The 12,103-nt window shown below is 43.6% G+C and overlaps 1 protein-coding gene across 2 annotated transcripts in view; it reads left to right on the top strand.

Annotated features, from left to right (window-relative positions):
- The window catches only part of LOC308546676 (ABC-type organic anion transporter ABCA8-like), a 50,468-nt gene that overhangs the window by 14,417 nt on the left and 23,948 nt on the right, over positions 1-12,103 (top strand). For both annotated transcript variants that reach the window (XM_081115858.1, XM_081115859.1), the window contains 11 exons: positions 580-721; positions 1,027-1,212; positions 2,339-2,486; positions 3,852-4,020; positions 5,750-5,808; positions 6,650-6,760; positions 7,736-7,911; positions 8,414-8,533; positions 8,775-8,913; positions 9,501-9,591; positions 11,813-11,952. In XM_081115858.1, coding sequence (XP_080971984.1) covers positions 580-721; positions 1,027-1,212; positions 2,339-2,486; positions 3,852-4,020; positions 5,750-5,808; positions 6,650-6,760; positions 7,736-7,911; positions 8,414-8,533; positions 8,775-8,913; positions 9,501-9,591; positions 11,813-11,952 — 1,481 coding nt within the window. The remainder of the gene's footprint in view (positions 1-579; positions 722-1,026; positions 1,213-2,338; positions 2,487-3,851; positions 4,021-5,749; positions 5,809-6,649; positions 6,761-7,735; positions 7,912-8,413; positions 8,534-8,774; positions 8,914-9,500; positions 9,592-11,812; positions 11,953-12,103) is intronic.

Consider the following 12,103-nt stretch of genomic DNA (forward strand, 5'->3'; position numbering starts at 1 on the left):
GACGAAACAGCTTCTGGAGGAAGAAAGAAGCGACAGAATTACACATAAGGGATCATTTTTTTGTCTCCAAGGAAATTCATGAATCTCTTCACCCCCAGAGAAGAGACCAGGATCTGAGATTCATGGCGGGGTCACTACGTGCTAGGCTGGGGTCCTACGTGGACATGGCCCCTGTGAGTCCTCACTTGAGTCGCATCCCAAATGTCCCGAGGAATAAAGGGCCCTAGAGGGCTTGCGGAGTGTGTTCAAGGTCACAGAGTAAACACAGCAGAGCAAACGTAGAACCAGAATCCATCCAACCAGAAGCCAGTTTTTCCCTTTTCTCACAATAATGTGCTCATATGAATGTGTGCAAGGGTGTGGATTTCTGGAATTAATTTTAGGAAAAAGAATGTTCTTAATTTCTTAGAAATTCTTCCCAAAACATTTACCTAGTATTTGCATTTCCTAAACACTCAATAAATACCTGCTGAATGGATGAATGGATGATTGGAATGAATCAGTGGTGTCAGAATCCGTGACATAGGGCCTTTCCGATTGAACGGGAAATACTAAAATAACATTTTGTTTCCCCATTAGGCTCTCCTGGGGTTTGCTGTATGGTGGTTTCATCTTCATTACTACCCTTTTCTTGGCACTTATTTTAAAATATGTCCAATATGTCATTTTGACTGGCTTCCTGGTGGTCTTCACCCTCTTTCTCCTCTATGGATTATCTTTGGTGAGTTGGTGAATTAAATTTTTTTCCATCTAACAGGATCAAGTGTTGGTTTTCAAATGGGCTGCTCTTCTAGATATCCGTTTTCTTCCCCGCCCGCCCTGTTTGCATGGGAAAGCCTGTAGACTGGTATTTGATCTGTGGTGTTTTGAAACGCCCATTTGCAGTGCAAATTTCAGATCATTGCTTTGTACTTTCTATGTAGACTAATAATGTAACTCTTTCTTTGTATATTCGATTTCTTGTTTTGTTATGTTAGGACTAATTTGTAGAGAAACATAAACCAACGGCGTCTTCTCTCATTTTAGATAGCTTTGGCTTTCCTAATGAGCGTCTTGTTAAGGAAACCTTTCCTCACCGGCCTGGTCGTGTTCCTTCTCACTGTCTTTTGGGGGAGCCTAGGATTCACAGCATTGTACAGGCATATTCCTGCATCTTTGGAGTGGATGTTGGGTTTTCTCAGCCCCTATGCCTTCATGCTTGGAATGACCCAGGTGAGAAGCCATCTAATTGTTTATTAATGACATTTCTGACCCATCTTTCCCCTCTGGAATTTTCTTTTTTTTGTATTACAATATTTACTTTAGTAAAATCAAACACCAGCATGTTAAATTTTGGTTACATTTGCTATGCAATTATAGATAAGTGTCTACAGACAACATCCTGGTGAGATTAGGTATCATATAAGACAATAAAATGAAATAAATTATATTTAAATAAAAAATAAACACTTGTTTTGCTATGTATTAACCCTATGTTTGTCTCCTCTCTGGAATTTAGTTGTCTGTAGTCAATTCTGTGCTCAGCGTTGTGAGGTATAAAATAAAGACTATCGTGAGGGTTTAAAAGCTTTGGAAGCACTTAGCCCTGTAAAATAAGCCATGGGGTGAGTGAAAAAATGGAAGGCCAATCTATCATTCTTTGGAGTGTTTTCTTTGGCTACTAGTTGAATTTGGCCACGATGTCACAAATCTAATACTAAATAACCCTTCCAGTTCCTATTTTCACTTAGTAATTGAACCACACATGTGATTTTAGAAACCATTAAATGAAAGAAAATTCCAAAACACCGTGAAAACGCATTGAGTAGTAAACGGCACTTCTGTTCATAAAATGTCATTTCTCTTTATCTGATTCTCCCTGTGAACTGAGTTTGCCGTCCCTCCAGTTAAGTGGTAATGCCCATCATTCCATGGCCATTATTTAGTGCTTAACAACAGGATTGGTCATTATAAAGTGCTCATGGGCTTGGACATTATAGACCAGCCCACGTCTGCCCCTTGTTCTTAAACACACCGGAGATTTTCCCAAGAGCGTAAATTCTCTCCTGAGCCATCGAAGGCCAAGTTCAAGTGTCATCTCTTCCCATACTCCCCTGCCTCCTCCTCACACTCCCCTTTCTTGGGGAACATGTTTTAAATCACTGCCGTGACTAAATTGCGTCGTAGTTGCTCCGGAGCACATGCTTCCCAGTAGATCTGAGAACTGTGAAGTAGGCCGTCTCACTCAACTCTGTCTTCCCGGCATGGGGCAAAGAGTAGCTATTTTATTTTTGTGCTAAATCTGTTTAAAATGTCTCATAAGCCTCACTTCCTTCCGTGAACTGCTTTTCATTTCCAGCTTCTGCGCGTGGACTATGACATGAATTCCAACGCGGCTCCTGACCCGTCCAGCTACTCCGGTCAGATCGTGGGCACACACTTTATGCTGGCTTTAGACATCTTCCTCTACCTGGCCTTGACGGTTTATTTTGAAAAAGTTTTGCCAAGTGAGTAGTGATACGATTAAAATCGAACAGCATTTTGATGATTTGATTTCCCGAAATGAGTCTCCCGGCACGGGTGCTGCTTCTATTTCAAGAACCACTCTGTGCTTCAGGGCCATTGCCACCGACCAAATTAGTTCTGTGTCTCGCTGGCTGTTTGACTGGTCGGAACTAAAGCCTGCCGCCTGCTTCCAGAATGCCCAGCCTTCGTTTGAACTTAACTCACCTCTAAGTGTATGGCTTGTTTCTTTTTTCAGAGGCGCTTAGAAAGCTAGCTCCTGAGTGGGTCTGGCGTGGTGCTCAGTCGTGGAAATGTAGGGCTGCCTTGTCCAGCTATTCAGCTCAGTGGCTCTGAGCCCCGGCTGAGCATCTGAACCACCTGGGGGAGCCCTGGAAGGAAAATTAACTAGATAGAGAGATAGAATCCTGTATTGTCTCATGGCAGAATGTATCCAATTAAGATGCATGCTTTTATTTTCTAGGCTTCCTAATCAAAGGGGAAAGATAAATACTAATAATCTACCATCCGCCAGGCCTATAGAGAGTGCTCTGTGTATATCTGTTGCATGAATGAATGACTGAACATGTGAAAAGTACACAGGAGTTTGAAAACCCTTCAATCTTACAGTGGGAGTCTGTTGCAGAATATTAGAGAAATAGAATTCTTCCGTTTCAGAACCTCCCTTAACATGTAGGAAAATAGAAGAGATAATTAAGTTCAAATACACTGTGGATTAGTTTCCAGAAAGAGGTTCATGGATAATATGTCCTTAAAGCAGATCATAAATTAGCTTCAGAGGAAATTTATAATTTGGAGACGAGATAAGACATAAATACAAATTAGCTTTTTAAAATTCCTCTCTGTGTCCAGTTTCAATCAATTATTCTGCCCCGTTCGCTCCCTTTCTCACAGTGGGCCACTTATTTTTGTTAAATCCTAATCTATCTTCTCTTGGAATATTTGTCTTTTACATCCAATAGCCACTCCTCAATCTCCTCCTTTGCCAGTGTAATGACACCTGGGCACCTAGACAGAGCTCAGCACACCCGGCATGTCTTGCATTTGTCTTGCAGTTCTCTGGTTTTCTTGAGGTTAAGAAGCATCTTGACACTGATTTAAGTTGCTCTGGAATTTTTTAAAGCCACAGCTTCAGTTCTTCCTGTAGGAACAGTTATTATAACAGAGAGACATCTTAGCGCTTTATTTTTCTCGTTATGAAGCTACACATATCAAAATGTGCATGTCACGGTGTCGACCGTGTGTTCAGGCCCATTGGCGGTGGGTTTGCATTGCTGTGCCCCATCGGGGTGACTCTCTCTCTCCCTTAATGTGGTGACTGACCCAGTATTTATCTCCTGGCCACGTAGATGACTATGGACGTCAACACCCACCCTTGTTTTTTCTGAAGTCCTCATTTTGGTCACGACAACGTGATGCTGATCACGTGGCCCTTGAAGATGCAACAGATTTTGGCCTTTCGTCTGATGACTCTTTTGAACCAGTGTCTCCAGAATTCCACGGGAAAGAAGCCATCAGGTAACAAAGATGCAAGTGGAGAACAGGCCAAAAACGAGCAGCTAGAAGTTCGCCCCTGAAACAAGCCCAAGTTCCCTTTAGCGCCCTGTAGGTGGCCCTCCCCGAGCCTCACCCACGCCAGGTCCGTCACCTCCCACTGCAAGTAGAAAGAAAAACCCCTTCCCGCTTTGCTGTCTTACGTTACTGACGCTTCCGTTAACTGCCAACCAAGGCCTCCCCCGCAAGGAAAACGCGGCAAAACCCTGGCCTGGCTTCTGGTCCTTGCTCCGCTGCGTGTGGTCTCCGCCCTTGGCCTTGGCCTCCCCTTCCCTTTGCCTGGCTCATTTACTCCCACCTGGCCCCCACCTCATAGACTATGCTCCCCGTTTGTTCTCTCTCGCTTTTTTAACTCCCCTTTCCTCTCCTACTTACCGCCTTTCAGACAAAGAGTTGGGAAGAGGAGACCCACGGACAGCCAGGAAGGGAGCTGAGGGAGGAGTGCTTTTTAGAGGGCGCTTTGTTTGGTGCTGGTAACTTTAATTCCCAAATTTAAAAAAAAACAAACAAAACAAGGAGAAATTTCTCAACATCCCTGGCTACTCAGATGTCACGCATGCACCTGCGCCCAGCATATACGTCAGTCCTCTGTGACCTGTCTCGGATTACTCCAGGCTGCTGAGCTCCTAAAGCCATTTCATTTTTTATTTTAATCTCTCCCATATTTATCTTCCATACTTATATCTGTGACCTAAGCTAGGTTTGACCTCCAGCAGATGGGCTCAGAGCAAAGCGATGGCTTTGTTCCAGGCGTTTACGTGCTTATTTTTCTTACCTCTGTGGCCCCTCGCCCATCTCTACGTACTTTAGAATGATGGGAACTGGCATTCAGGCGGAACCGAGAAAATCTAAACGGTTCAGGATGAGTGGGACCCGAGTCTTACTTGATGACTAGATGGCAAAATAAGAAACATAGATTTGATTCAGCTTATGGATTACATATCTACCTGGTAAAATTAGATAGGCAGAACGCCTAGGAGTCCAGGCCTATGACAGCACCCAGCTTGCTAATTCCAGGCCCTTCCATTCCCCTAATCATCATGACCTCGCAATAGCATCTTCTGTTTACTGGATACTTAGCTAGAACGAGCATTGTGCGCGCAGGGGAAGCACCTGCCTCGCCCGCCAGCACAGCCCTGAAGCACTCTGGCCTTTAGGTTGCAAAAGCTGAAATTCACCTGGAAAAGCACGTTGGCCACGGTCACGGGCTGCGAAGTGCTCTAGCCGGGGCGACGCGGCAGGTGGGGCTGTGGAACCCGCGCTCTCGCTGTTGCCATCCTTGCCTCTCCCCCTCCACCCTGACCCCCACTCGAGATAACCGAAGACGCCCCAGCCCGTGTCCCGTGGGCGGGCCACGCGAGCCCGTCTGCATCGGGCGGTCTTGGCTTCGCAGTTCAGAGACCTCCCGGTCCTCAGCACCAACGCCGGGTTTCGCTTCTGTCGCTGGGATCGCAGGGCCTGGCAATGTGTCCCAAGCAGAGGTACATTTTAAAACTTGGCAGGTGAAGCTAGCGAGCGGCCAAGACTGGGGAGAAATATTCTAGCTGATTCTCTCACACAAGCGTGACTGCCTGAGGGTAGAATCCCTGAGGGGCAGGCCCACCCCCCATGCCAGCCAAACCTACAATTGCCCACCAAAGAAAACGGTCATACCTTGAAATCGCTTTACTTTTTTTTTTCTTTTTTTTCCCAGAATCAGAAATGTTACAAAAGAATATAAAGGAAAGCCTGATAAAATAGAAGCTTTGAAAGGTAAAAAAAAAAAACACAACATTTAGTTATTATATTAATTTTCTGATGTTCACTCTTTTTTGTTTTTTGCTCTTGGTGGTATTTCAGATTTGAAATTATTTAGCCATTTGATAAAATTTCCTTTCTAATGCATTACTTCTGCTGCATAAAAGTTAGAAAGATTTGAGTCGGTTTTAGAATTACATATGTATTTGAAAGATACATTGTGTAATAAGGAGGTAGCCTAAGGCTATTTGGGGTTGTTTTCTACAAACACAATTTTTTCTTCTGTAATTCCAAAGTTATTGTAGATACTGCTATTTTTATTGTGTGCAAAAGGGTCATATACATCAAAGGATTTGTACCCACATAATAATTTACTGAACTATTAATCTATCCTTCAGGTCAATAAATATAGGGTGTCCCAAAAAATGTATGCACACTTCGACAGCTGATAGCTCGATTTTGAAAGTGAAATGTGTTTTAATAAACACTGCCTTTATAAGTATTCAAAGTGTGTGTATACATTTTGGGGGGACACCCTATATTAACATTCACCTGCCATATGCCAGGCAGTGCCAATGAACCTAAGAGTATAAGACATGTTTCCTGGCTTTAAAACAAGTAATTTCCAAATTTCAAAACAGGATCAACATGTAAATTTATAAAAGGGAATTTTTTATTTATTTTGAGTTTAATAGCCTAGTATAATTATATTTAGAAAACATGGCTGTTCAAGGAAATAAAAAGACACATTTTAGCTCCACAATAAATTTGTGGTTTGTTTTTTTCCTCCCCCCCCCCACCTCTTTTCCTTCTGTCCTTTCTCCCACCCTTCTTTACTGTCCTTTCTTCTTCCTAGATTTGGCATTCGACATATATGAAGGCCAGATCACTGCAGTGCTTGGTCACAGTGGAGCTGGAAAATCAACACTGTTAAACATTCTTAGTGGGTTATCTGTTCCCACCAAAGGTAAGAGGGTTTTTTCCCCCAAAGTCAAGTTGACAAATCAATCAGCCGTTAATACCAAGTTCTTCTGATCATTAATCACAAACACAGATCACCAGGGGGAAATGGAAGTGAATTGATAGTATCATTCTATAGAGGTATGCAATATTTCATTGGTATATGTGGAACTTGAGTATTTCATGGTCATTACTTTCATGGTTATTAGTTACCATTTGGCATTCCCACTTGTATCTGTTAGCTTTTGCTGTGCGACAAGCATCCCCAAAACGAATGGCTTAAGCTAAAAATGTTTGCTTATTTCTAATGATTCTGTGGGTTGCCTGGAAGTTTTTCTGTCTGGGCTAAAGTATCTGGAGCAAGATGCTTTAGCGTAGCCTCACTCACATATGTGGGGCTCTAGTTAGGACCCCAGCACCTCTCTTCCTACATGGCCTTTCATCCCCTGGGAAGTTAGTTAGGGATTCTTCACCCAGTGGTGCCCATGCTTCCAGAAGCAAAGAAAGGGCAATCCCAGGGTGGAGGCACTTCACAGCCTCTGCTTATATCACATTTGCTAAAATTCCATTTATTATAGTGCCACACCTAACTGTGAGGGGTGAATAAATAGACTACATCTTAATGGGAAAAGAAAAGCTGCAGAAGGGACCTTTCTTCCCTCGTATGCCACACAACTAAAATGGACGTTCATAATGCCTGAGTTGTATAAACCTTCAAGATAAAGCCATATATCTAAAATGTAATTAATAACTATATGGTGACTTTTCATTAAGCAAAATATTTTCTTGGGGGATGAATGTATGCCTAATACATGTTTTTATTTATTATTATTATTATTATTATTTTAATTTAATTTAATTTTTTACATCAACATTTATTCCTTCTATGCCTTCTTCTACCTCCACCCCCTCCCCTACCCCACAATCACCACAGTGTTTAATTCAAGCATAATCTGATATTCACTTTTAATCTTTGTTATAGGTTCAGTCACTGTGTATAATAATAAACTTTCAGAAATAGCTGACCTAGAAAATATCAGCAAGCTCATTGGAGTCTGTCCACAATTCAATGTGCAATTTGACTACCTCACTGTGAGAGAAAACCTCAGATTCTTTGCTAAAATAAAAGGGATTCAGCCACAGGAAGTGGAACAAGAGGTACTTAAATATATTAGAACTAATGTATTGGTCAAAATGAGGTCATTAAGTCTATTTGCACTGAGTTTTATGCTTTCATTAAATGATCTTTGAGCAAAATCATTGTGTGAAATTTGGACAAAAAAATTTAATTTATATAATATCTAACATTTATGTATAATTTACAATATGCCAAACATTATCCTTAATTTTAAATACACTAATTCATTTATTTCTCAAAACAACTCTATGGGGTTGGTACTATTATCGTTCCCATTTTACATATGTGGAAACTGAGGTTCAAGAGAGCAAGTAACTTAACCAAGACTATGCAGCTAGTTAATATGGAGCAGTATTCAAATCTAGTCAGTCTGGCTCAGTATCCATGCTTTTAACCATGCTTTTAACCAGTATCCAAAGTTTTAACCAACTTTATAGCCTTGTGTTTATAAATTTAAAAGTTAAAAAAAAAAGAAAAAGAAAAGAATCTTGGCTTGTGACACAAATGTTGTCCTTTGGTTAGATACAAAGAGTTTTGCTGGAATTGCAAATGAAAAATATCCAAGACGTCCTTGCCCAAAACTTAAGTGGCGGACAGAAAAGAAAACTCACCTTTGGGATTGCCATTTTAGGAGATCCTCAGGTAAGTCGGAAGAAATTTAGAGATGAATTCACGTTTTTAAAAATAAAGCTTTCGGTAGTAGTTCAAACCTTTTATTTGCAAAGAACATCTGAGATAAAATATTCACGTTGGACATTATATATAAGAACAAAATCCTAACCACGACGCCCTTTGAAATATAAATAATATGGTTTCCACGTGCTTTCTGGAAGAACTATCTAGTTTATTGCAAGACCCTTTCATACGCACCCCTCCACTGCAGGTGCTCTTATTGGATGAGCCGACTGCCGGGTTGGATCCCTTTTCAAGGCATCAAGTGTGGAACTTGCTGAAGGAGCGGAAGATGGACCGTGTGATCCTATTCAGTACCCAGTTCATGGATGAGGCGGACCTCCTGGCCGGTAAGTGCTGGTTTCCTTCAAGTACCATGATGCAGACTTCATGAGATTTGAGGAATATGGATAAATGCCAAGCGGCTGTGTTTTGTAACCTGGCCATTGAGCTGCATCAGCTGCTAATGCTGTGAACGGGCCCGTGAGTCCTACTCCCAACCACTTCCCAGTAGCTCCTAGAATTCTGTATCATCTGATTCCACAGGAGCATGAGACGCCAGGAAACTCACTTATTTCCAAGTAAGTTAGAGTCGATAATCAAAGGCATTCATCCTTTCCCTTAAAATGGAAAGAAATCAACTTGACGGATTCCAAACAATCACAATGTTCGGTCCATTGCAATGTATAATGTGATGATTCTCTGTTCAAAGATGTGTCTGCATAACCGTTCTGACTGGTTGGGAGGGAACACAACAGCCTCGAGTATGTACATAAGCTGAACACGTGTCCGCTTCAGCGGGTCTTCGTGAAGCCCTGTGTTTGAAAATGTTGATGCTCCTGAGTTAGCGTTGGGTCTTGCAGGCCACGGCCTGCCTTTTCTTGGGAAAGCATGGGCACCTTCTAACAAGCTCTCTCCTTTGCCTCTTCCCTTTCAGATAGGAAAGTGTTTCTCTCCAAAGGGAAGCTGACCTGTGCAGGCTCCTCCCTGTTTCTAAAGAAGAAATGGGGGATTGGATATCACTTAAGGTATCGCCACTTGAGGGGGCTGGAGAGCGGGAAACGGGCTGGAAGCAGAGCATTGCAACACGAGGAAGCCTTTCATTATTATACCCAGATGTTCTATATCATATGTATACACATGCACAAGTGCATACATGGAAATGTATGTCCAGATCATAGATACAGAGAGATAGAGATACACAGATGTACAGGTACAGGCACAGGCACAGGTACAGGCACAGGCACAGGCACAGGCACAGGTACAGGCACAGGCACAGGCACAGGCACAGGCACAGGCACAGGTACAGGCACAGGCACAGGCACAGGCACAGGCATAGGCATAGGTACAGGCACAGGCACAGGCACAGGCACAGGTACAGGGATAGGCACAGGCACAGGCACAGGCACAGGCACAGGCACAGGCATAGGCATAGGTACAGGCATAGGCACAGGCACAGGCACAGGCACAGGCACAGGCACAGGCACAGGTACAGGCATAGGCATAGGTACAGGTACAGGCATAGGCATAGGTACAGGTACAGGCACAGGTACAGGCACAGGCACAGGCACAGGCACAGGCATAGGCATAGGTACAGGCACAGGCACAGGCACAGGCATAGGCATAGGTACAGGCACAGGCACAGGCACAGGCACAGGTACAGGGATAGGCACAGGCACAGGCACAGGCACAGGCACAGGCACAGGCATAGGCATAGGTACAGGCATAGGCACAGGCACAGGCACAGGCACAGGCACAGGCACAGGCACAGGTACAGGCATAGGCATAGGTACAGGTACAGGCATAGGCATAGGTACAGGCACAGGCACAGGCACAGGTACAGGCACAGGTACAGGCATAGGCATAGGTACAGGTACAGGCATAGGCATAGGTACAGGTACAGGCACAGGTACAGGCACAGGCACAGGTACAGGTACAGGCATAGGCATAGGTACAGGTACAGGCACAGGTACAGGTACAGGCACAGGTACAGGTACAGGCACAGGCACAGGCACAGGCACAGGCACAGGTACAGGTATATGGAGTTAGTATGCGTACACAGGAGCTAGGGATTGGTAGATTTTAGAGGTCGAGAATACAAGACAACAGAAAAGCTTAGATAAATGTGGAAGAAAATGTCCCCGCAGCACTGTTTGGCGAGGAGGGTCTGCGTTAGGGCCCTTCCCAGCTGACACTGGCTCACACCCTGCCGCCTCTCGCCCGGGTGACCCGATCTCCTATGTGGGCGCCTGTCTCGCCCCTTCCCTGGCCCTCCTCTCGCTTGTTCCCTCCGCCCACCCTCTTCATTCATTTTATCATTATTTTTAACCAGCAGCATATTCTGGGTGTTACTTACTGAGTCCGATTAACATTATTGTATTTAAAGCTTTAACTTTATGCGGTAGGAACTGTTGTTGCTTTGACTCTACAGGTGACACTGTAGGCTCGCTCGGTTAATGAGGGGTAGAGGCAGTAACTGAGCCTGGATCGTTTAAATTTCAGTTTCATATCCAAATCCAAAGTTGAAATTACTTTTTAATCTCTTCTGGGAAATTAAATAAACTGCCTGAAACTCAGTTTTCTCACTTATAAAGTGGGAGTAGTAATTCTTAGTTGCAAGTAATGGTTATAGAAAAATAAATGAGCCCAGTTGGCGTGGCTCGGCGGTTGAGCATCGGCCTAGGATCCAGGAGATCGCGGTTCGATTCCCGGTCAGGGCACATGCCCGGGTTGCGGGCTCGATTCCCAGCAGGGGGCGTGCAGGAGGCAGCCCAGCAATGACTCTCATCATTGATGTTTCTCTCTCTCTCTTCCTGTCTCTGAAATCAATAAACATATATTTTTTAAAAAAGTAAAGAAAAATAAATAAGAGGAGGACGGTGCTGTTTCATTCACCCGCAGCAGTTTGAGAGCCTTTAAACACTTTCGTCTCGTGTAGCCCTGACTCGGCTGCGTTGTGTCCCTGGTGTCTGCTCTGTGGCTACTCTCCCCTGAAGAGGCTGAGTCGACGCGACCTTCTCGGGGCACTGTCGCCGAATAATCTGGCCGGGAATCCTGATGGGCTCACTCCTTGCTTTCCCTCCCCGCGCATAGACAGTCTGATATTTTTTGTCCTCATTTCATTTTGGGGTGACCTATTCCCTGCATTAGATTTTATTTGATTCTTTGTTTCATAGAGACTAGTCATTTTCTTCATGCGACAGGAGAGGATGTCAAATAACATACGTCGTTTTCTTTTTTTCACACCAGTTTGCAGTTGAATGAAACGTGTGCTCAAGAAAAAATCACATCCATCGTTACGCAGCACATCCCTGATGCCAAATTATCAGCAGCAAGTGAAGGAAGGCTTGTCTATACATTGCCTTTGGAGAGAACAAATAAATTTCCAGGTACTGTGCGTGAGCATCCTGAAATGAAATACACAAATATTATTCGTAATAACAGTATCAGTGATGATTATTATAACTAACATTACTGAGAGCTTACGGTGTGCTCAGGTTTTTAAACCATGATGCACAAGAACTAGATTTTTTCGCCCAC

This window comes from Miniopterus schreibersii (genome assembly GCF_964146895.1).
Source record: "Miniopterus schreibersii genome assembly, chromosome: 16".
NCBI lineage: Eukaryota > Metazoa > Chordata > Mammalia > Chiroptera > Miniopteridae > Miniopterus > Miniopterus schreibersii.